A 25,362-nucleotide genomic window follows, 5' to 3' on the forward strand; every position below is an offset into this window, starting at 1 on the left:
TTTCAATGATAAACATGGCAAAATTATGCATTGACACTCGTTATGTTAGCTTTCCCCCTGGTTTTCAACCTTGGGCAGTCTGTTTCTTAAAGCAGGGAGAGCTCTGTCCCTGAGGCACTGAAGTGGAAGCTGTCTGTGAAGACTTGCTACCGAAAGGCTCACCTGGGCTTTATAATGGTCTGGTTTATACGGGAAGCGGTGACTGATAACTCTTCTGAGGTCAGTCCAGTCTGCACTGTGTGGGAAAGGAACAATATTGCTTGAGCCTCTTGGGCCCTCCACTCCGCTGAAGGTAGGATGGGTGTGTAGGGTTTGTACATGCATTCATTTGAAATGCTGAAAATTGCCCGTATTCCCCACATACTATCCCTTCATTCCCTTACCCTCTCCACAACAGTTGCCCTCATCATAGGCCGAGATCTTACCTGTATTTTGTGAGAAGTAACTCTCCAGTGACAGTGCTCCAGCAAACGGCATCGCATTTGGAAACTGCCCTGATGTGTGGGAATAATTAGAATAGCTAATGCCTGATCCTTGTGTATCAGTAGTGACTCCCCTGTTTGTTAACCCGATGAGGCTCTGGCATCGCATCATCCTGAGCTAAGATACTTAGTAGCTGTGGTGGTGCTTTGTCTATATCATTTCTTCACTTTATCAAACAATCTGTGGGTTCCAAAGAACATCCTTGATCTTGTTTTCTTTCCTTTCTCATCAAAGAACGACTGATTTTCATCATGAGAGGAAGGGGAGGTGAGTGGTGGATCAGGAACAGAGCAGAAGCAGGGCTGTGGTGGCTTTACTCAGGTGGGCAGCTGAGCTCCACCACAGCCGCTCTCTCACTCCCCTTCCTCAAAGGGGAAGGGGAGAAAACACATTAAAAGGGAGCAAAGGTTGAGATAAGGGCAGGGAGAGCACTCAGCAATTACTGTCACAGGCAAAACAGACTCAACATAGGGAGATTAGTAAAATTTATTGCCTATTACTAACAAGCTAGAGAAGTGAGAAACAAAGGAAAGAAACTAATCACACCTTCCCCCCATCCACCCTCTTCCACCTCCTCCCCCTGAGCAGTGCAGGGGAGCAGGGAATGGGGGCTGCGGTCAGTCCCTGATGCTTCGTCTCCACTGCTCCCTCAGGGTCCCTCTCTGCCCCCGCTCCCTGTGGGGTCCCTCCTGTGGCAGGTCCCTTTGGAGCCGGCTGAAACTGGCCCTTATCTGACATGGGGCAGCTGGTGGGCCCTGCTCACAGAGGCCACCCCTACAGCCCCCCACTACCAAACCCTTGCCACATGAACCCACTACAAGAGGTTAGAGGAGCACATACTGAGGAACTTTAGGATGGTTTAAATTTCACCTCAGTCTGTGTAGTGCCTGTGGACTATTGGCAGCTCCCTCCCTGCTGCGGGCTGCTGAGTCACTGCTCAAAGGCACTTGACTTTCCACCATCAGCTAGACAGAGACTTCAGGGGAACTTGGCCCTCCGAATACGGGCCTAGCTAGTGCTTTTTTCGGTTTGCTGTTGAGAAGAAGTTTGCTACAACCACTCAGCTCTCAACTCTGTAGGAGTGTGGTTTCACAATATTTCTGTGCGTCATATTTGACCAGTCGTAATAACATCCGTGCTCTTCCAGCAGTATGTTAAGAGGAGAGCTGCTACCAGTTGTGGGGGGTTTCTTCGCCATTCTTTTTTGCTAACATCAGATTACAAATGCAGTCTGGTTTGTCGTGATGTGCTGTGGGCAGGCCATGAAGGAATCACTGACTGGTTTGTTGAAGGGTAGTGCTGAGTGGAGAGGAGGGGAATATCAGAGGTTCACGAGTTAGTGCAAGTGGTGAACTTTCTCTCCTGTGCCTGTATGCTTGGTTTTGTTTTGTTTCTGTGGAGATCCTTCCCCTGTCCAAGGGAGGTGACGAAGTGCAGTGCGTGTGGCAGCCCTGGCACTGTGCGCTGCTGTCTGTGCAGAGCCTGGGCCCCTTGCGCTTCCCTGTGAGAAGAGCACTTTGCTTCTGGCCTGGTCGTTATCAGCCCTGCTGATAAGCCTACTGAAAGCCAGGAACCATTCACTTGTAGGCACTGGATTCCTAGCATGTTAGGGACGAAGTGATAACTGGGAGTTACCAAAGCTGAAATGCATTTTCCTTCTACTCTGGAATCCGGGCACAGGGATAGATACAGCATTTTTGGCATCAGTGCAAGCAGGAGCAGTTGCTGGCCGCCTTCTGCCCTCATTCCCACTAGCACACTGGGGTGTCTCGGCAGACCTAACTGGAAGGTGATCAGGGTTAAAAACAACTCACCAAAATAAATAGTAGGCTTAATTTGTGTCAGTTCCTCCTATGGATCACCTCTCGGATCCACAAAAAAGTTTTGGGAGAGCCAATGAGGTATCTTGGCATGGGAAGACCAGTGGTAGGAGACTGGACTAGACCCAGAGCCCAAATCCATAGGTGTCGGGAAGGGTTTAAAAAAGAGGGGGACAACTGCACAGGAGAACTATTAATTGCAGAAGGGAGCGGAGGGAAAGAAAAATAATGGATTTTTTTTTTCCAGTGCTTCATGTTATGATGGGACCGTACAGGAAAGCTTGGTAATTGAAAAAGGAATTTGCACTGGAAGGGCTCCCAGTACTGCAGCGATTGGTAAAATGCTCAAATCGTTTTTGTTAGGAACAAGGGAGTCATCTCACTTTTGCTTCCAGTTTCACAGGCATTGACTATATGGCATATCAAACTCTGGGGTCAGTGTTTTACACCTGCATTTTCTCTAACTGGAGCCCAGTTTTTAGGGTGTCTACAGGTTTCGCCTAGCTGAATAAAATCCAAGAAAACCTGTCTGCGTGTTAGGATGTCTGTGCTCATGTGTCTGGTTTAACTGAAGTTGTGTGGCCAGAATTGTAATGTCAGACTTGAAAGTGACATTTTAAGAACAGCAAAATTAGTTCTTAGTAAATTACTGGAATTAGTGTAGATTGTGGCTTGCTGGTACAAATTAAGGATGCAGGCTTCAGACAGCACAGGAAATGCAATAAAATTAATGTTCAGAAACCTGTCAGATGGAGAAGCAATACAGAGCATGTGCATAAAATGGAGAGGGAAGTGGTGTTCACCTGTGCTCACATGCTTGTTGGACTTTAGGTTCTTCTTCTCTGAGTAATAGTGCCCAAGTGGTGCGTTGTGGTGACGTACTCGGTGACGGGGTGACTGCAGGGCGAGGAGGAACTCACAGCAAAGCTCTTCCCAGTGACTCCATCCTCTGCGAGTCCCAGCTGCACTGGCTGGTTTTTGTCATCTCTCCCATAACATGGGTCAGGCACATCCTGCTCCCGCAGAGGCCCTCTCCGTTTTCTGTCAGCCTCACCAGATTCCCAGGTGTCCTCTTCCCCGTGCAGGGCGCGTGGAGCTGAAGCTGTGGCTCACGTGTTGTTTCTCCTTCTCGTTCGCAGGGGACAGTCTTCAGTTTGGAATCGGAGGAGGAGGAGTACCCCGGCCTGATTGCAGAGGACAGCAATGACATCTACATCCTGACCAGCGACAACTCAGGACAGGTGAGCCCCCCGGAGTCCCCCACGGTGACCACGTCGTGGCAGTCGGAGAGCCTGCCCGTCTCGCTGTCAGCGAGCCAGAGCTGGCACACGGAGAGCCTGCCCGTCTCCCTGGGACCCGAGTCCTGGCAGCAGGTGGCCATGGATCCTGAAGAAGTCAAGAGCCTGGACAGCAACGGAGGGGGCGAAGAGAGGAGCGAGAACAACTCCTCCAACTCAGACATCGTCCACGTGGAGAAGGAAGAGATTCCGGAGGGCATTGAGGAAGCGGTGGTGTCGACAGCTGCTGCGGAGACTATGCAGGCAGCGTTTCCAGCCCCCCCTGCTCCTGTACAGCAAGTAAAACCACCTCAAGCTGAAGCCGTGGCTGCCGAAAAAGCACATCCCTCCGCGCTTCCGCGTGCAAAACAGGAGGAAAAGGGAAAAGCGGCTGAAGAGCTTGTTGAACCCGAAATCCCCGCGCTAAGTAAACCTGTCCCAAAGTTAGCCCCGTCAGAAGAAAAGGCTGCGCCAGAACCTGAGAAAATACTGCTGCCAGGGGAAACAAAAGCGGGGAAGGAGGGCCGTTTGGAAGAAATAGAAGAGAAATCCTCCGTGGCAGAGGAGAAGCCGATCTTATTGCCGGAAGGGAAATCTATACTGCTGTACGGGGGGGCTGCTGCCGTGGCCATACTGGCTGTGGCAGTCGGGGTAGCGCTGGCGCTTCGAAAAAAGTAACAGAGCTCTCCGGAGGAGGAGGAGGAGGGAGAGAGAAGAGAGCCCGATCCAATTTTTGTAGTTGTGTTACCTAAAGGTTGAGCTGCCTGCTGTTTAATTGGACATTTGAGCAACGTAATGGTGACGGGGTGAGGTCATTCACTAAGCCTCCAGCTATGGACAATCACGTTTTTAGTAGAATTGGGGCGGGGACTGGTTTTTCGTGATTAAAGTACAGGGGTATTTTTAAAATAATAATAATAATAATAATAAATTCTGCAAATTTAAGGACTGAAGTGCAGGTGCTGAAGAAAGGGGTGCTCGTGCTCTAGGAACTGGAACGGAGAGCCCCCAGGGGAAGGGGAGAGCCAGCTGCTGCCAACCCCTGGAGTTTTTGGCTTCTCAGAGTGGCCGCTGTCGCAGCTGTGCTGGCTTGTCACTTCCCTTTGCGCCCCACGTTAGCCACCCCCAGTCCTGCAGCGAGAGGCTGGTCTCCCTTTTGTCTCGGCTTCCTCTCAGGTACTGCACTGCTCCTCGTAACCTCGCAGGTGCCCCCTAAACCCCCGTGGGAGAGTGCTTCTTCTTACCTCTCTGCTCACACATGGATTGGCCCCTAGCAGCTCCCGAAGCCCCCGTCCCCTACAGATGCTGCCTCTCTGCGGCTGTGTTCCCTCCGAGCACCCCGGGGGAGGTTTGGGGAATCCCTTGGCTCTGCTCCTGCCCGCCCCCCTCACTGCCACCCCCCAGGTACCAGGCACAAGGTTATGCTGGACACGGGGCCGTTCGGTGCTGTGACACCAGCAAAGGTATGGCAAAACTCTGTGTGAAAGGGGGGCTGGTGATATCCCCCCTGGGATATTCAGAGGTTAAACCCTGTTGTGCCCTGTGTCCTGCTGCGGTCTGCATCGGTCACAGGTGAAGCTGTGACAGAACCCAGGTGCACGGAGCAGTGGCTCTGGTACCCGAGCAGAACAGCATTAACCATCTCCTGTTTGCCCGCAGTGCCGCTCAGTGCAATTTCTTTTGCGATTCTGAGCCTGCCATTGGCTAAATTTGCAGGTGAGGAAGTTGCTTTGGAAAAATATAACCCCTCATCCTGCAGTCACACCGTTTCCAACGCATGTAGAGAAACCCCGAAGGTATCACCGTGCACCAGTCACACCAGATCCAGCCACACATGGCTCCTCCAGCGCACATCTGTGTCTGGCCTTGGCTGGGCCGGAGCTGAGGTCTCCAGGCAGAATTCCTGGTGCATCGCTGAGGGTTTGTGCTGGCGCCGTGGCTTAGAGCAGATGGAAGGAGGTGAGAGGGGACTGGGGATAATGCAGAAATGGAAATGTGAGCTTCCTGTATGAGCTTACTCCTCATAAAGCACAAACACAAGGTACTTTATTTCTAAACGATGATAGCTAGAGTATTTCTCGTAACGAGCCTGTTTCTTAAGTAACCTGATAATCCAGAGATTTTAGCATATTCTCTATTTTAGCATATCCTTGCCACATTTTCCTACCCCACCCCATATCCCAGTATGCTGGTAAGTCAGTAAGAACCTGGCAGAGCCTAGGGAATTTTTTTTTTGTTTAAGCTTTTTTGAGAGTGGATTTTGTAGGAAACTTGGGCTTTGAACTGTGTGAGGCTGAATGCGGAGAGGAAGGGCTGTTAGATTTGTACTGCTGCTCGCTCGGGTGCGCTGGACTCCAGTGTTGACCACAGATGGCTCTTTTGCTTGTGTGTAAGAGGTGGCAGGTTATCCTTAAAACAAAAGAAAGCAACATAAAAACTAAACATACACGAGGTTGTCAAATAGAAGTGACTTTTTTTTTTTTTTTTTTTTTTCATCTTTCCATGTGTTCTCTCTCATTGCTGTGCTGTGCCGGCCTTCATCCATCGTCCTCCCTCCTGGTACCTCATGGGGGCTTTCCTCGCTCTGTGGAGAGGCGTCTGTATGCTCCTTTTGTCACAAACGTGCAAGTTTACAGTTTTGCTTCGTTTCACGTGTCACAACAGTGTGTATTGACGAGTGGTGTGCGCTGCGAGGGGAGGGGGCTGGTGCCAGGTGGCAAGGGCTGCTTTGCTGCCCGGCGAGGCAGGAGAGGCCTCCCCTCTGCCGCTTTGCTGGTGGCTTTGTGTCCTTCTCATGTTAGCCCCATCTCCTTGCTGGAGGTGAGGCAGCTGTTTGGGAAATGCCCCGTCTGCAGCTGCTCCGTGGGTTACGCAGAAGTACCTAAAGCCGCTCGGTAGCAGGGATGGGGTTTTTTTGGATATGATGGATAATGTGTGCAAGTTGGGGAGGGGCAAGTTGTTCCTTTGGCTCTTCTCTCTAAGTGGTTGTTTTACTGGTAGCGTAGGTGATGAGCACAGGACAGATGACAATAAATCTACCAGGGAAAAGTCCCTGGCTTGCTGATGTAAGAGCCCAATGGGGCTTTAAGTCAGCATCTTTTCTGTACGCAGCAGTTTGGAGAAGGCAGCAGCAGCAGCAAGGAAACAAATGTGGTGGTGGTGGTTGGTAGGCGTTTCCATGGTGGTGTGGAGGCCTCGAGCACCTGGTGCTTTGCAGCACGTACTGGAGCAGCAGCTGCACCGCTTTGTGCTTGGTTGCGGGGCCCCTTCTTGTTCTTCCCATCTTTAGGGTCTTGTAGATTGGACAACTCAAGTGTTTGTAACTTTTTCTCCCCCATCCCTCTGTGAATTTAGAAATAAAAATCTGTCGTGTCTTTCTCTGTCCTCTAGGAACACTCCACTAGCTAGAAGGGTTGGGTCTGGAGGTTGGAGTCCTGTGGTCAGAGCTGAACGGGCCCTCTGGCAGTCACCGGCGGGGCTGTGCAGGCTCAGGCAGCAGCACTCTGACTGACCCCAGTGCCAGGCTGCGTGCTGCTGGGGGCATGAATTAGAACATGGACGGGCTTTGTCCTTTCTTCAGGTATAGCAAAGTCACCCCAGATGGCACGGTGCAATCACCCGGAGCTTCATGATGCACCCGCTCTTGCAGCTGGCAAAGGCAAGGCAGGAGCTGTGTTCTGAGGAAAAGGCAGATGACAGAGTTAGTCTCATGTGTGTTACTTACCCCCTTCCCAGAAGTGCCTCGATACGTCCTTGAGTGGCCTGTACCTTAACGAAGTATCTACCTTAGACCCCTTCTTTCTTCTTCACCTTATCCCTGGCTGCAGCACATCGAGCTGAGGTCAAGCAAAGGGCTGGAGCTGCAAAGTGTGCAGGGCTGCCTCCAAACGGCCCTGGACACAGCCGGGTCCTGGCTGGGCAGCAAGTGCAGTGTGTAACTGAAGTGAAGGTGAAAAGCTTGGTCTGGTCTCATTGTGATGATTGTAGTAGACAAAAATAATTTGAGGCCGTAATGCCTGCCCTACCTTCAGCCACAGCGGTGTGGCAGCACTAGCAAAGCCCCAGGCAGGCAGCTGTTGCTGGGCTGGCTCAAGTGGAAGCACTTCTGGCAGCACAGGCTTTCATTCCCTGAACCAGCAGCAGCTCCTGCTACACGGCAGCTGCGGGGGGTACGTGGAGCCCAGGCTGCAGCAGGACGCAGCGTGCCAGGCAGGACACACGCAGCTGTAGGTACGTTGTCCTCCAGCTGGTTGCACCAGAAAACATTTCCAGTGAAGCACAGTGAGGGGAGGCGCGTTATGGTGGGCAGCATTTAATCTACCAGTATTCACAGCAGTACCGCCAGCTGCAGGTGGTGCCTGGGCTGTAGTGTTACCAATACATCCAGGGGAACCAGACCCCACCACTCAGCTTCACCGCCCCACCCAGCTGACTCCATCACTTTTATTCTATTTGGAGCTGACCCCGTCTTGGTCTCCTAGGTGGGCTGATTGCTTCCTCCTGGCCAGAAGTCCCCGGGTACGCTGTAGGAGAGGGGGAGCTGCAGTGGGCTTCCAGTGGAAGCTGCTTTCGATCTCCCTGCAGTATTTGCAGGGGAGGCAAGGAAACACTGTTGGTTTGGGCAGAACAAGCTGCAGAGGACGCATCTGGTTGCTATACCTTTAGGGGGTCTCTCCCCATTTTTATCTGGCAGTATAAGCTTTCATTCAAGCGGCAAGCTAAAACCCACTTGGTTGAAGTAGCAAAGTCTAATGGGACTGATGCTGAGGGGTGTGTGCTACAGAAATCTTCCAGCAGGCTTCTGCTGGGTATCAGCAGGCAGGGGCTGACTTGGGGGAGTTCAGGTTCTGTTCGCAAGAGGAGTGCCTGGGGGAAGAGAGCCTGAAGGAGCCTGAGGTCACCCCTTGCCCAAGGAACCGGTCATATTACTCCTTTTAATATGCAAGTGCAGCCCTCTTGGGGAAAACTGTCTAAAGCTTCTCGTGCCATTTGGTTAATAAAAGTGTTTCCACCTTTAAAAGAAAGTTCTTTCCGGCTTCGTTGTTCTAGGGTCAGTTTAAGTGAAGGGGTGTGTACCTTTTTCCCTCTGCCAGTGGGACACTGCTGTAAGACCATGCCCCCAGGTTGCACTTTAATAAATGGTACAGTTTTCAAAAACAAAACCTAGGTGGTGTTTTTTTCTCCTTTCCCCTTTTCAAGTGTAGAGGCTACCTAACAATGAAGGTTGTCTTCATTAGGCAAGGTCACAACCAGCGTGCAGCTGCGTTACCCCTCACAGCATCAGAAGGAGAATGGCACAAGAACACGTGCAGAAGACCCACACCTCCTGAGACAGAGCCAGGTAGAAATTAAAATCCTTACGGCAGTACAGTTCTTGAGAACAGACATTTTTATTTAAAAAAAAACAACAGCAAAAACACTACAGTATTTACATCATTTCTTCAGGGGCAGCTGAATCACAGGCAAAACCTCAGCCACCTTGTGTGTGAGTGGTTCAAGTATCAGAGACCCTGAGTCCACGTTTGCTAAGTGAACCTGAGACACAACCACAAGAGGTTGCTGACAGAGATGCCAGGTACACCGCCGGGCACACGGCTGTTGCCTTCTCTCACCTTATGGCAAGCTGTGCTAAAGCCAAAGCCCACCTTGCCTCCAGCATAGCCAGATCACGTTCCCCACAACAATTCGCCCTTGTACCTAAAATTTGATTTTTCAAGCAACCCCAGGTTGGTGTAGATGATGTAGCACCTGCATTTTAGCCTTCCCTGACCAAACACTCGTGCTTTCTGAAAGGCTGCTTGCTGCCAGCACCCCTCTAGGACGGAGCTGCCCCCCCCCACGCAGGCTGTGCTGATAAACCCCACCTTCTACAGCTCGCTGCCTTCCCAGGAAGGGCTCACCCATGGCAGGGCCCAGCTGCGGCACAAAAGGCTGCAGAACCTGACAGCTGGTGAGGAGAAACAGGGAGGGATGGCTCAGTGCCCACCGCACAACTCCCTGCACTACATCTGCTACCAACAGGGACAGGGGAAGAAAAGGAAAGGAAAAAACCCAAGCTGATGAATTAGACAGGGTAAGCACTCTACCTTGCAGGCACTGGCAGACCTGCCATGCAGCTCCCACTACCGTCATTGCCATGCCAGTCTACAAAAGCCTATCTACAAAGCTCTGCCTTCCCTTTCACAGCTGTATCCCAGAAGTTAAGAACAGGAGAAGTCGTTTGAGCAAATCCAGATGCTAAAAGTCTTCAGGAGCCCGTTCTCCACACCGAGGGCTGGAGCTCTCTCACTCGCGCAGCTGCAGGGAAAGAAACAGAACCAGCATCAGCTGCAGAGCCTCACCGCCCCCGGGAGGGGAGGGCAGCAGCAGCACAGCCTCTGCTGCAGGGGAGCGGGCAGGGGCTGGCTGCAGCCTCTCCAGCTCCCAAAGTCTGGTCTGGCTGTAGCTCACAGAGCCGCGGGGCCGTGTCAGCACTCACCATTCTGGCAACGTAGCCGTGGAAGTGCTGGCTGATGTAGTTCACAGTGGTGCTGAAGACACGCTGGAGAAGGAAGGGCACCTTGTTTGCCACTTTCTTCGTTAGGACCATTGCTAGCACTAGCATGGCCTTCTCTCGTTCCAGGTCTGAGGGGATGGCTCGTGCAAGCACTTCCACAGCCTGCGACAGGCACCGGGTTATCTCCTGCGTGGAGGGAAGAGAGGGTGTCAGTGCAGCAGCTGTGGGAGAAAGGGGTCTTGGCACAGCCAGCACCGTGCCAGCAACCCACAGGACTGTAAGGGCACCGTGCTCCTTCCCAGGCACACCCCAGTGGCAGTAGGGACAGCACCTCAGAGCTCAGCTGCTCACCCAAGACAAAAAACAGTGGAAACACCACTGGGAGATTCAGACAGTGCCTTATGTGCTCAGGGATTAAACCCCCCCGTCTCCCCAGGATATGCACCTAGCCTGCCTGAAAGGGTCCAGGAATCCTGGGCTCCCAGGTGAGGGGAACCTGCCCTAAACACAGGGAAGATCGGGGCACCCGCCTGGGTTCGGTGGCAGAGATGACAAGGCGAGTTTCAAAGAAAAGCCTTCACACAGGCAGGAGCTAGAGATGGGGTCCAAACACTGTCTTCCTCAAGCAGGACATGTGCGTGTGCACACATCAAGCTACACCAGTGATGTGAAAAATCAAGGTCTGCCTGGTCACATTTGTCTCTGCCTTACCGAGGACTGAAAGCTCAGGCAATGAAGCTGAAGCCTGGAACCTGCCTGTGTGGACAGCAAGACCCAAGGAGTGGGGAATGCTGTTGGTTTGTGTATTTGCTAAGTGCGGGGGGTCAGACCAAAAGAAATACCCCCCCAAAAAATCAGTCCTGCCTTTTCAGAAAAGGCTTGCCCTCAAATCAAAGGCAGCACTAGCCTGTAGAGCATAGGAAACTTCATCACAGGCAGAGAGAGACAAACAAGCCAAATAGCCAGTTATATCTTGAAGATGCCAAAAAGATCTCTGGAGAAGCAAATTGTGCTTCTGGATCCAATACAGAAAAGGTTTAATACCACAGGCCTCCAATTATTTCCCTTGCAGAGCAGCGAGGCACAGCAGATGCTGGGCCAAGGACCAAGGCACATGACACCATTTGGTGGGGCAGACACCGCAGTGAAGTGCAGGCCACCCACCCAGGAAAAACCCCAGCGCTACTCCCAGCGCTGACAGCCTGTAAGCTAAAGGGTTAGGGCACTGTGGAAGGAAGCACTGGGTTTCACCACTTATTGCCTCACAGCGTACAGTAATAAACACAAACCAAACTTCTAGGAGTGCTTTTGCCCATGTGACAAGCAACAGACAAACAGGACCCAGCATGAGTTCAAAGATCTTAAGGACGAATACTGAACCTTAACCAGACAGTTGATTTTTAAAGATAAACCCTTGAGACAACAAAATGTGGGACAAACTACCTCAGCGTCAGTCCTTGTCCACAACTACCTCTGTTTCCCCATCTGCAGAAAGGGGACAAAGAGCACAAGTAACCCACTTGGCAGGACAAAGGCTGCCCCAGCATACAGCTCCATCACAGCATCAGCTCTAGTAAAACCTTCACATCGAAGTTCAGTGTTAGGGCTGTGTGTTAAAATTGCAAGAATTAAGGCATAAGAACTGCAAAGAGATGCATGACAAGTCTGCTGCTCCTGAGTTACAGCAGGAAGGATCTGCTAGTCAGGTTGTTTTTCACTCACCTCTCTAGACAGATTCTCATTCAGGAAGTGCTGCACTAGATCATTTACTACTTTTGCTTTGACTTCTTTATCCAGCTGGTCTCCAATCTCAGCAAGCTGAGCAGCAATGGTCCGGACAATTTCTTCATTTACCTCAGGGTCAAACACTGCCAACACAGAGCAGGATTTAGTTCACAGGCTGCAGTCAGACTGGGTTCAGTGCACGTAAGTTGCCCCATGGCATTTTGCCCATTGCCCTTAACAGCCTCCTCTCCACCCACCCCAGTCTTCTCCCTTGTTGTGACAGCTGCCTGTGCTACCGCATTCTTGTGCAGCCAACAACTCATTTGCCAGACATTTGCTTAAAAATATTTGCTTTTTAAGCTGTAGTGTAAGTAAAGTGCTGCATCACCCTAAACAAAAAAACTTGAGGAGGGGAGGCAGAACATATCCAGCCAAGATTTGTGCAGGACTGCTACAGCCAACACCCTGCCTAGGGAGGGAAAGGGAACAGAGTGAGAATGATTTTTCAAGTGAAAACTGTCAGGACCTGTGCCTTAAGCACTACCTAAAACCTAGCATCTCCTTTTGGCAAAGCCTCCCATTGTTGCTTTGGGGTATGAAATCAATAGTTCTCTATGATGGCTGCATATTTACTACAGCAGTTCCTCTTCGTGCTCCTTGGGTTGAGATCAGTGTGACAGCTGCCATCCTGGGCAAGGGGCAACAGCCATGCTGCTCATGGCAGGTGAAACAGGAACAGCATGAGAAACTATGTGAGGAGCCATTTCTGCCACACTGGTACAGCACAAAGGGATTCGTTCAGTACCAGAAGAGCTGCTCCAAAAGCCTAGCCCAAGTGCTCAAACTCCTTGAGGAGCAGAGTGAGGCCTAGCAGAACTGCTGAAGATCACATTAAGGACATCAATCAGTACCAGCTTTGTGCCCCTTGTCTGATAAGCTGCAGACAGGCTGCCCAGGGTGACAGGTGCTCCAGAAATCCCCTTCAGAGAAGGCGTATGGGAAGGAGAAGAGAGCACTCACCTTGCTCACCGTTCTGGAAATGGCCGCTCCGATTCCCATCGGTCTGAAGCTCACCATCACTGTCACAGTAAAGGATGTCTTGCAGAGGATACACAATCCCCTGGCTTCGTAGGGACGGCAGCTGCTCTTTAAACTCACAACCAGAGGACTCCTCCAGGAAAGCAAACAACAGCATGCGCTCCATCTGGTTAAATCTACCGCTATGGATATCCTAAACATGAAGGAATCACTGTTAAGCCCACGTCCCACTCAGTAGGTCCGTGCAGATTCTGTTTTCCCATCGGTGAACACCTTTTTCTGGCCTCCTCTGGGCCCATTGCATGATGATGCCCAATTGACAAGACTCGAGCAACCTAATGCCAACTCCTGGATGTGCACACACAGAGAACTGCCTGATGGCTAACACCAGACAGCTCTGTTCTTACCAACCCACAGCGGAGGCATCAGCTCACCTCTTCCTGCATGTTTCTAGCAGTGGCACGGACTAAATCCCTGATCAGAGCTCTTTTTTTAAAGCACAGCTGTGTACTCAGTGCAAGTCTCCCGCTTCTGTTTACGGATCTGCATTTCAAAGGTTTTACCCCTGTATTTGGGAACTGGGCATTCTGCTTCCTGTACTGAGCTACGCCAACAGCTCCCCACTTAAATGTCAGAGCAGTAACGAGGTGGGGAATGGAGAGAACAGCATCAGCCTTCAAAATCTACAGCTTGTATTTCTTTTTTTCATTTGAAAGGGATCTAGACAAGCTCCACAATAACCCCCCTCAGATGCCTGTGGCATCATATTTACTTGGGAAGAGATTGAGCAAGGAAGCGGAACAAGGGCAACACATCTGGAAATGGAAACATGGGAAGTAAGGTGCATGATCAAGCACCAAGAGAAAGCACACCTCCCATGACCTGAGCATGGGTGTCTGCAGACAGCAGCAACGCTCACTGGGACACCAGCAACAATCCCCTGAACAACCCACTGGAACTGGCATCCGATTTATGGCCAGAAGAGTTAAGGAAAGGCAGAGGAAAGAGGCCTAGAATGGTACCTTAACATGAAGTGAGGTACAGACACAGTGGCAGACATTTCAACAGCAGGTTAAATGTTTAGCAAAGACTTGTGTGATAAGTAGTAGCTTCAGGATTGTGTTTAACATTGCACAAAGCACTAACGAAGTGATCGCAGCAATGTGTCAGTTTATTAGTTTTAGTGATTTGCTGCTTAATCAGACATTGTAGGCTCTTAAAATCAGTTGCATCTCAAGTCTAAAGGGAGAGTCTCACACTGAGGTAACGAGGTAGCAGCCTGCAAACTGAATGTTTCCATCTGCTTTTGTTTGCATTCGTGAGGGAGAGGAGCAGCACCAGAAGCCCCAGCATGAATTCTGGGGAAGATGAGCCCAACTTTTTGAAACCCAGCCCCTTCAGGGCATCTCAGGGCAAGTGCACAGGAGAACCACAGACTTCAGCCCCATTTGAAACCAACCTGTTCCATGATGGGTTCAGAAATGAAGCAGCTCTCGTCACCCTCTGCTTGAGATCAAAGTCCTTGCCCTGCAAGAGTGAGAATAAGTGGGGAAAGGCAAAAAATAACTCCTACATACACACAAAGAAGGCCCCCCACACGCAGAGATACTGCGTACTGGCTGAAGATACTGGCTGAAGGCAGGCACTGCATTCCCACCCAGCCTTCTTCACCCCAGGCAACAGCCTGCCTGCTGCACAGGCACCCGCTGACCCCAAACGGGGTGAAAGCACCTGAGAGCCCGCCCGGCCAGATCACCAGCTAGCCACCACAGATCTGGACTCATGATGACAGACCCTAGTTTATTGTAGTAACTATTTAAAACAGATGTGGAGGGGTAAGTGTGCAGGTGGGAAAAGAGGGAGGAAGTGAAAGCAGAAATGAATTCAAACTCTGAGGGAAGCCGCAGTAACAGCTTCAAGAGACCAGGAATTTCCCAGCTTTTAAAGACTCTCAGAAGTCCCCAGAACCAAAACACAACCTCAAAGATACTTTTTAAAAAAAACAAAACACGGTAGCCCGCAGGCAGCCTTTAAGCCATGGGCTCTTTTCACTTAATCATTATGCTGAACTTCTGGCTTCCTAAAACAGATTGCTTTGCATCACGCCATTTCTCTGTTCAGTTCAAATCCGTGCTGCTGCCACTCACCTCAACCCTAAGGAGCGTGCTGCCTGGTTAGAACGCAGTCCCCTCTGATTTCCTGGGACCTGACAGGAACTCTGCAACAGGACAGGGCGACCCTTCTCCGGGGCTTTGTCTTTGCTGGAAGAGAGAGAGATGGTGATTAAGGTGGGAGAATTTGATAAGGCATCCCTGGAATCAAGAGGAAATTATCCTTTGACACGAAGGCCCGCCGAGTTAAACACCACCTCCTGATCTGTCACACCTGAGACCACAGGAGGCGTGAAGCTGCACTGAGCCTGTGCTGCCCACGCCACACCTGCCTCAGACCCACACTCCCCGCAGTGACCCTGGGCTCCCCCAGCACTGCCAGCCCCACCCAGCCCCGGCCGATGTCAAAAGCTCCACGTGGGATCACAGCATAACTACTCAGACAAACCCACGCTGCCTGATTTGGGCTCGGGTTCTAATTTTGGCATATGAGCACAGGCTGAACAAGTCTCCCCGTCTTTCCCCATCCTCACCAGCAGACGCAGGGCAGGTGTCCCGCAGCTCCAGGAGGCGCACAGTGCCACTGGAGCCAGGACAGCTACAGCCTGCACACCAGCACCCAGGTGTGTGAGTGAAAGCAGCCGAGGGGGACTTCTGGACACGCACAGACTTTTTTCCCCCCCCCCCCCGAGCATGCCCACGGTTTGCTGGTAGTGCTGCAGGGGCAGGGCACAGCAGCTCAGGGCATGCCCATGCAAGCACCTTGCCTGCACAGCTCCCCAGTATGGGGCGCTGGAGCCTTCATGCTCCTCACACGGATTCCTGGAAAGCTGCAGCTTGCCTGGCTGCAGCTCTGACCGTCCGAACACCGCATTTGGAAAGCTCTTGGTGCTTTTCAGAGAGACAAGCGCATGAGCTGGTCGTGGCAGAAAAGAGGAGCCTCAGTGCGGCCCCTGCCCTGGCATTGCTCCCAGGGAGGGACCTGCAGCACGTGGGGGATCAGCTCATCATCCCCTTCCCTCTGGGAGTCAGCTCCACTTCATCCAAGTTACACTCATCCACAAAAAAAATCCACAAAAATAAAGACATTTTAAAAACACAAAAATACAATCACCCGTCCTAACTGCAAACTGAGAGGCTGTCCGCTCCTGTCCACTGGGCTGAGCTAAGGGGCTGCCATGAAGAACAGACAAAAACAAAATGCCCCCCCGCACTCCCCAAGTACTTATATGGTAAAAAATTGAGACAAAGCAGCTTTAGGTGGTGATTTCATGAACTCTCCCCACATCAAGCGATCACCACCCAGGCAGTGAGAGCCCCTGAGGGGCTCCAGCCTTTGGCTAAGCAAGTTCCACTTGGGTGGTCACAAACACACCTGAGAACAGGAAAAAATAACTTCTTTCCTGCCACAAAACGGCTCTCTACCATAAAGATAGCTTTTTTTTTTTTTTTAACTACTTGTTCCAGAGGCCTCAAATTTTAGGTAACTCCCTTGAATCAATACAAGGGGTTTTGGTATTTACAGAGCTCATCCTGAGAAGTCAAACTCCTTTGTGGCAGCTCAGAAAAAAATATAAATCAGACCCCTGAAGAGCAAACCCTGAACAATCAAATACAATCACACCAATGCCATCTGAGTTTAATTCATTAAAGCTTTTGAACCCTGAAAGCTGTAGATGGGGATTTTAAGACATCTTCCAATGGATGTAAGAAGTTACCTATTACGGGATGAACAGTATCTTTAGTAGGAAAATGAAAATAAGATGGAGATTGCAAACTATCTGTACTCAGAGTAAAACTTGATCAGCTGCTAAGGCTGCTTTACAACTGCTAAAAGTCTTGGAAAGTATTTTATGGAGGACGATACCTGAGTTAAAACACCAGTTAATTTTAATGCATTATTCCTCCAGCCTCTGTTGCAGCTCCGCACTGTGTCAAGCAGACACTCAGCAGAACCACCAGGAACGAACAGATGCAGCTGTGAGCCTGCTGATCCTCCTCCCCACCATTTAGGCAGTGGCCAATCTTTCATCTCCTTATTTCCTCCCCTTCCACGCCTCGGTGGCCGCTGCCTGCTCAGTTACAAGCTGTGCATTGAAACAGTGCCAGCCCTGTCGAGCTGAATCACTGTAACTTGAGGGAGATCACCTCCAAAACAAACCAAAACATGAAAAAAAATAGCATAAGCAGCAACCCCTCCTACTCAAACTGGGCACCAGCAGCAAAAGCTGCTCTGTGTTAATGCAGAACAGAGCGCCCAGCGAGTCCCACTGCTCGGAAGGAGCAAACACGTGGGCAGAGAGAGGCAAAGTTATTCCCAACTCCTCCTAAGAGCCACCGCCTGCTCCCGTGGGGCTACGAAGGACATGACAAACGAGCATTTCTCCTAGCTGAGAAGTGCTGGAAGGCCGAGAGATGTCCCACAAGGGGTCTGACCTCAGAAGATAAACTCAGAGAGCCCAAAATAGCAAGGGCATCACTTCCCTGCAGCTCTTGCCCAAAAGCTGCTGCAGGGCCCCTGTGGGTGTAGACCTACCTGCACACACCCTGGGATCCAACAGCCAGGAACAACCACGGCGATCACTTTCCCAAGGCACTTCTGTCTTCCTGTAAGCCCATGGTGACTTCCAGCACAGCTGCTAACCTAACACACCTCCACATCCGACCTGGCTGCACACACCTCTGGGCAGCAGGGGGTGGCACTGCTTCCTTTAACAGCTCCTCTCGGCTCCAAGACATCCTGTACAGCTCCCAGACAGCCCCGTCATCAGCCAAAGCTCTCACCGTGCTCTGTCAAGATCCTTATCTTTGTTTTACCTCAGGTTAGGAGCCAACTCTTCACAGCAGAGGCTACGAAAAGGCCTCGGTCATCAAGGGGAGAGCTTGCAGCCTGCGCAGTGATTCCTCTGCCTGGCAGCTGGAGATAAGGATTTATTTTTGGCAGTCGGGATGACGACATCGTGGAGCAAAGGGAGCAGTACCTGTGGGTCCATCTCCGGACCTGGTGGCCTTCGCTTGCCTGGCGGGCAGAGCCCTCCACAGGAGGGATCACCTTACAGACAGGGTGTGTGCTGATGCAACTCGCTCTGTCTCCTGACATCTTAAATCCCCATTTCAAACCACAGCCACTCAATTTCACGACGCTCCCCAAAGCGTGCCACAGGCATGACAGCTTTACAGGAGGCAGCAGTACGTCTCAGAGCTACTGAGCTCCTCAGGTGAGGGAAGACACCCTGCCCGTGGGCTCAGGCACACACCACAGCCAGTTCAGTGGGCTTTTTCTGCCCCTTTTTGACGAGAAGCATTACTGGAGGCTCTTCTAAAGAGAATAGTTAGACTGACCTTTTTATGAGACATATTTAATCTCCCAGGGGGGTTGCATTATTTTTAATTCTGTGCTTTTGGCTGGAGATTATGCTGACTACACGCTTACAGCAATCCTCCAGCTGTCAGGGGCAGCTCTGGGACTGCCTAGTGGAAAAAGCCATCCTGCTTCCTCCTCAGCCTTGATGCTCGTTCAGCTCAAAAGGCTCTCCCCCAGGCGGCACCGTCAGTGGACAGGAGGGAGCACAGCACATTGCCAGTCCTCCTTATAGGGGAAAAGAAGGAAGAAGTGGGCTGCTGTGATGACTGGTTTTTCTATCCAACCTCAGGAGCCAGCCTAGGGACGCACCAGGGCTGGGTTTACTCAGCACGAAGCCTGCAGCTCAGGCTGCCCCAACGCGCAGAGCCAGATCCTGGATTCAGCGGGACCCAAGGGGAATCTGCGTGTCCCCGTATTTTGGGGACCAGCTGAGGAGATGCTCCAGCCCTTGAAAAGGACTGGACACAGCAGCTGCCACCCCAACTAGAGGACACCTCCTCCTCGTCCTGAACATCCATGTTCTGTTCACACGTGCCAGCACAAGCACAGATCAGCCAGGAAAGCAGCAGTGCTGCTTCACCTTGCAGCTTTGGTGCATTTCACTGCTGATACCGGCAGTAAGGAATGAGTGAGCTGACTGCCTGGCTGGGACATCAGGAGAGCCAGGAAGGGAACTGGTAAGGAAAGACAGACACGGGGACACTACGAGCCGCAGACCCTACCACTGGACCAGAACTTCTCCTCCAGGCCCAGAAGGAGGAGTATCTGCAGTGCCTCCTGAAACACAGATGCTACAAAGATGCTCCCAGCATGGGATTTTAAACGCTGGATCAGCAGGGGACATGTGGGACTAGGTGTGCAGGAACAGGAAGGGAACATTGTAAAGGAACCCGACCAAAGTCCCCTGCTGAACAAAACCAGCCTGCTGATGCAATCGGCAGCAGGGCACTGGCCAAGATACTACGCAACGGTGCTGAGCACAGGACAGGCTCCTCTCAGCACCCCACACCACTTGAAGTGCAGCCCACTCACCTCACCCAGCTCTGAACACCCCCTGTAAGTCTTAAGAAATTACAGAAAAAAGGGTACAAAGATCCTCACAGTGGCACAATTAGCTGCTCCAGCAGCATGCACAGCACCATCTCAGTGCTTGAGAACTTCTGCAAAACACCATGATGCACTTTAAGCGGGCTTCCTTCCTTCCGAAGGTCAGGCACACCAACCACAGCTACGAACACCCCTGTCTGCTAGGAAGCAGCCACGCATCAGTACAAGCAGGCAAGGTGATCCTCAGAGAAGCCAGACACCGTGCCTCTGGTGACACGAAGCGTGCTGGCCCTCAGAACCCTCTCCTCTCGTGCTGTATTTCCAACTCTTATTCCTGCCACAGAAATTAAACAGGTGAAGCCAGCGGTAAAATAAAAAGGAGTCACTTTGGTGGAATCTCCTCAGACAGGAGCCCATTCAAACCGTGCAACCAGAAGGGATGGTGACAACACAGCACTCTCAGATCCAATTAAACAGCAACTCCTCACCAGCATTGTGAGGACAAAGAAAGCGTGATCTCTGCTAAGCACCTTTAAACAACAACACACAGCTAAGAGACTGTTCTCTTCCAAAGAAGTGCAATGGGGCTGTTTGGAAACTGCCGAGCAGCTGCCCGGGGGAAACACCCTTTCTTACTTCTTGGCACCCCGCATCAATCTTCTCCTCGACGTTGCCTCGGGCTCCCCAGCTGTAGGTCCGCGGGCGATGCGGAAAAGCGTGGATTTTACTGCGAGAAGAAGCATGACAGTGCACGAAATAACACAGCCTATTTCACTTTCAGTTTTAGCTTAGGAGGAAACAGATTAATGTTTTGTCCCAGAAAGTGAATGCAAAACCAAATATAAGTGTAAAAATGTCAATGTGAATGTCAGAACAAAAACAAAATACAGCAGCTAGCTGATGCAAGCAGATTTGTTTTGTATAGCTGTTAATACAAGGGTTAAAGCCAGCCACTGGGAGTTACACTGATAAATTAACTTGTTTTCCTCCTTAAAGGAGATTAAAAACATCTCAGCAAGTTAGAGAGACACGGCCACCGCCTGTTCATTCACCGTGACACCGCAGCAAGGACGTAGCAGGAACTAACCAAAGGTTGGGGTGCTCTGACAGGAAACACAGCAGGCTTGCTGACACCACCAAAAATCCAGCACCCATAGCCCAGGTGCCCTGCTCACACCTTAGCCAAAGCTGAGGAGGCCTGGGATTTTAAAGTCACATTCTGAGCAGAAGACTCCAAGTAAAAGGAGTTCAGAGCCACGGTGACCCCTCTCTCCTTTAGTGGGGAGTGTCACACAGGAGGGTATATTGCAGCATACAACCTTTCCCTCATATTCACCAGCAAGGACAGCCCAGCCAAGCCCCACCATGACCAGGAGGCATGCTTGGGTCAAAAAAGATACAAAATCCTCAGGAAAAGGACCAGCTACATCCATCCTGCAACCATTAACTGATGAGTTTTAACTAGCCCAGCTTCCTCATCCCGATATAAGCCATCCAAAAGTAAAATGGGATCAAACTTCAAGTAGGAGCCTCGCACTTCCAGTCAATCTACAAGTTCAACCCCCTAATTAAAAATATTTGCAAGCATTTGGCTTGGTACAGCACACAGATATGAAGATAACTCCAGCTCCAAATAAAGTGCAATCTGACGCAGGCAAAAAGCCACAGCATGCTAAGAGAAAACCAGAGGAAGGTGCTATGCAAAGAAATATCAGATTTGCTGGTAAATTCAGCTGAGGGGCTGCTAACAGGTGGAAATGAAACCTGCTCTTTTGCAGTCAGTTCCTTTCAATAGAGAAAACCAGCAGCTGGGCTGACTCCCCTAGCCCCCTGCTGCTTGGCAGCTCATATCCAGGGGCAACAGGAGCAGCTTTATGGAGGAGCCTTTATGGAGGAGCCTACCTCTCACAGCCACCACCCTGCAGTTATGTCAGCAGGCTGTGTGTGGGGCTTTTACAGGCTCAAGGCTGTATCAGGTATTACGTCCTACTCGCCTGTGCACCCTGCAATAAGGGAAGCAATAACTTCTGGATGCCAAGCCACTCTGGAAAGGTCTCCAGAGGTGGCAGTCACAGGATTTATGTGCCTGCCTGCCTCCAGATAAAACATTTCCATCCTATCTCAGCATAATCTGTTCGATCTGCCAGCTCCTCAAGACTTCTGAGGAGCGAGGGTGACCCCGCCATCCTGTTACACAGGAAAAACAATACCAGGAAACAACCGAACAGGGGTCAGTTATGTCACGAGTGCTCACAGACGACGCACACACCAGCCTTCCCCAATTACAGTTACCACAGCTCTTACTGATCTGGAGTTAACGGAAATCAAAAGCCACCGAGCACCTCTACAAGGCGCCCACGTTACCCAAGCACAGGAGTCCCGAGCACGGAGACTCGAGGCTTGCACAGGCAGCACGATCCTGCTGATGGTGTTGGTTAGGCATGGAGCTGGACACAGCACACCGAGCTGCGCCAGCTTACACCTGGGTGTAAGAAATCAGCGAGGGGCTGGTGGGACCCCAACGAAGCCACCTAACCAAGTGGTCTTGTTTCCTTCCTAAATTCAGCAGATACAACCAGGTACTTATGAGAAGGAGGAAGGCAAGTAAGAATGCAAGACCATGCAGAAAGACCTCCTGTTCAACCAGTATCTTTCATAATGTTATGCTTTCATAAGCAGGTGAAAAAAAAGTTTCGGTTTGACTAAAGCCCAAAAAAAAAGCTGATAAGAGAACCCCCAATCACCCCCCCAACACACACAAGTGGACTTTTTCTAAAAGCCCTTTGCAAGGAAAGAGAAAGCACACCTTAGAAACAATTTCCTGCTGGGGAACCACCTCACTCCTTCCTCCACCGAAGGGCTGAGGAGGCCGTGAACGAAGCGCATGAAATTTTAACCCAGATACCCCAGGAAACACCAGAGCAGGGGGCGCGTTGCTCTGAGAGGAGCCTGGGCCTTCCGCACACAGCCTGGCATGGTTTAACTAGTTCTGAGGCGCTGGCGCCCCGATGTTTAGTTAACGTTACAGAATATTGTTCTTTTAAAAAAACAAAGTCGCCACAGACTCGCTCCGAGAGGCGGGAACGGGCAGGGGCCGCCCTTCCCTTACTCCCCCACTGCCACCCCCCATCCCTGCATCCGTCCCTCCTGCTGGAGGGCAGGGATCCCTCGGGGGTCCCTGCCGCAGGATCAACCCCCGGTAAGCCCCCGAAAGCCGCCCTCTGGGCTGAGAGCTCCCGGCACGGCCCCATACGGGCTGGGAGAGAGCAGCCGAGGGGACAAAGCCAGCGGCGGGAGCAACAGCGGGTTGACCTGGCGGCCGGCCAGAGCCAGCGCGGGAGGGAGCCCCATCGCGATACCGGCGACAGCGCGGCGAGTTAAACGCAAATAAAAATAAAAACAAGCGGCTGAAGGCAGGGCTCAGCGGGTGGAACAAAGCCGGCCGGCCCGCTGCTGGCCCCGCCGCTCTGCTCTCCTCTCCCCCCTCCCCGGCGCTGCACTCACCCTGCGGGCACAGCCCCGGTGCTGGCGGCTCCGTCTCCTCGCCGTTGCCGCTCTCGCCCTGCCCCCGCCGCCCGCCCGCCATTTCATGCTTCCCGCTCCGCCCCGCTCCGCCCCGCACCGCCCCTGGGCGCCGGGCCAGCGCCATGGGCCGCCTGCACGAAGTTTCCCTCAGGAGCTCGTCCCGCTCGCCGTGGCACTGCTTAAAATAAATTCGTTTCTTTCACATGGAGATTTCCTCTCAGGCTCGCGCTCCTGCCCCGCGGAGCCCCTCAGTGATGGGGTCAGGGGAGGGCTGGCTGGCGCCAGGTCGGAGGCGATCTCGGGGGGTCTCTTCGAGCCTCGGTGATGCTGTGACACGGGGCACCCCGAGGCTGTGGCGAGGGAGGGCTCGCTATTTTCGGCATTCCTACAAAATCAGGGGCAAACGGGCTCTGAGTCAGGCTCCAGTAATGCGCTCGTCCTCTGCCAAGTTTTCTAAATTCCGAAGGAATTTGACAAGAGACGTGCAGGGAGACTTCCCTCTTGCAAACTGCTGAACTTGGTCTTGGAAAGGACTCACTGTTAGCCCCACGTAGGCAAAACCCCGATTTTCTCTCTTTTCTTAAGTCAAAGAAGCCGTATGTTTCTCCTCAGAAATCTGCATATTTTTTTGGCTTCTGGCACCCGAGTAAGTTGGATTATTTCATGTATTTTATACAAAATATTAATAATAAAGCGATGTTATCTTTCACTTAAAAGAAACCACGTGGTTCCATATCTGAGACATTCAGAAAAGCACCATATACTCAGCAGGTTTGGAAATCTTTGTTTACTCATTCCCTTGCTGCCTACAGGCATCTACAGCAAACATGCCAAGAGAAACGGTACTTTTTATGAGGTTTGGTTTGGACAGGGTGTTGTTTTTTTTTTCTTCCTTTGAGTGCTGTGTAAGAGGAAGGAGGCAACTTCATCGTTTCCATCAAGTGATATCTCTTAACGAGAAGCAGAAGGCCCCCTCCCTCTCTCTGGGAGGATGCGGTCGAGCACCCACATGCCAGCACTGTGGGTTTCGCCTGCCACCACCTGTAGGACCCTTCTCTCTCGTGACAGCTCCGCTGCTGCTGCTGCTGCTTGGGATCTGAGGGAGGAAGACACGCTCAGGCCCTGCTCAAGGTTTTAAAGTGAATCACCTCCAGTCCCCTTTCCTGGAAAGACATGCGGCCAGGTCATATCCTGGGAGGATTAGGTTTGCATTCACCTGTATGCAGAACTTACAAGCACAATTGCTAATGTAGGCAGCAGTTGCAACATTTTTTTCATAAACTGTTTACACAAGGCCAGAATGCCAGGTTTTTCACCTGCTGTTCTCTCTTACTATTAGGCACAACTCATCTCTAGTTATTTTTTTCCTGTGAAGTTGTATAATATAGAGAAAAATACACAGAAGTGGGAAAAAAAAAAACAACACCCTGGATCTTTGCCTTTATCCAGGCGCAGGAGCTGTATTGCATGATCTCTCTCCTCTGCTGCCAAAAAGAGGCGCTGCCACATCTTGACATCATGTGTTCCTAACAAACCTATCTAAATCTTCCCTCCTATGCTGTTCTTCAGAGCCAGCGGCGTTTTTATGCCACGGTCACTGCTGGACCCCAGGATCTGGGGAGGGTCACGGTTCTCTGCCTCACCACTGGCCTGCCCGTCCCCGTGCAGAGCATGAGGCAGCTTCGATGGAAGGAAGGCCACGTGTAAAAGTGCTGGGGCTCCTGAGGGCTACGTTATCAGCCATTGAAACTGAAAGCAACAGCTGCCACAATGCAGGGCTCCTGAGACAGGAGTGCTTTGTTAGAGAGCCTTTTTCTGGTGTTATTGCCTACCCACATATGGCTAATCTGTACAGGAAGCGTGACGCTGCTCACCTCAGGGCTCTGCAGGATCAGCGTGGCTCTTGGCCGGAGTAAACAAGGCAGGATGGTCTCCCCGTGGGCCTGGCTGTTCGTTCATAAAACAGCAGCACCTGTGGCTACCTGGTTGCGATCAGACAGCCTTCCTGGGTGCTTGATGGGCATAGGCTGAGGGGCAGCCCCTGAGGTGTTGAGGCAGCAGGATGTCAAGTGCCCTAAGCCATGAACAGGAGCTGAGCTCCTGTGTCTGGGGGTCCAGGGGTTACTTCCCATACACCCACTTCATATTTGGCACCAAGGGAGGGACTTGCGCAGAGCAGAAATAATCGCGGCCTTCTGCCAGCAGAGATCCCTCCCAGCTAACTCAGCTTTCTCTCATTTTGAGAACAAGAGACCAAAAAAAGACAGGAACAACTGCAGGGCTTGAAACATCCCCAGAGAAGCGCCCACCTGCCTACCAAGGTGCCTGACTGAAGGAGAGCGCCATGCCACTGCGCTGGGGACAAAACTTTCCACAAGGCCCGGCATCCCCTTCCTGGTGCCCTAGGAGGTCTGCTTTAAAACAGCCGCCTTACAAACACCCGAGTTTATCCTTTGTTTTGAAGATGGGTGGGCGG

General features: G+C 51.6%; 2 protein-coding genes across 2 annotated transcripts in view; one reads left to right on the forward strand and one right to left on the reverse strand.

Moving 5' to 3' along the window:
• The window catches only part of BCL2L13 (BCL2 like 13), a 39,547-nt gene extending 30,805 nt beyond the window's left edge, over window positions 1–8,742 (forward strand). Inside the window, exon 7 of the mRNA XM_038186595.2 lies at window positions 3,443–8,742. Within this exon, the coding sequence (XP_038042523.2) occupies window positions 3,443–4,258 (816 nt within the window). The 3' untranslated portion in view covers window positions 4,259–8,742. The remainder of the gene's footprint in view (window positions 1–3,442) is intronic.
• Window positions 8,743–8,951: 209 nt separating this feature from the next.
• Window positions 8,952–22,992, reverse strand: BID (BH3 interacting domain death agonist). The gene is made up of 7 exons (XM_027466177.3): window positions 22,866–22,992; window positions 14,987–15,100; window positions 14,299–14,366; window positions 12,822–13,032; window positions 11,799–11,944; window positions 10,059–10,262; window positions 8,952–9,877 (listed from the first exon to the last, which is right to left on the reverse strand). Exons 3-7 carry the CDS (start codon window positions 14,305–14,307, stop codon window positions 9,866–9,868), a joined length of 582 nt encoding a protein of 193 aa, XP_027321978.3. The 5' UTR covers window positions 14,308–14,366; window positions 14,987–15,100; window positions 22,866–22,992; the 3' UTR covers window positions 8,952–9,865.
• Window positions 22,993–25,362: the final 2,370 nt, after the last annotated feature.

The sequence above is a fragment of the Anas platyrhynchos genome, chromosome 1, assembly GCF_047663525.1.
Source record: "Anas platyrhynchos isolate ZD024472 breed Pekin duck chromosome 1, IASCAAS_PekinDuck_T2T, whole genome shotgun sequence".
NCBI classification, from domain to species: domain Eukaryota; kingdom Metazoa; phylum Chordata; class Aves; order Anseriformes; family Anatidae; genus Anas; species Anas platyrhynchos.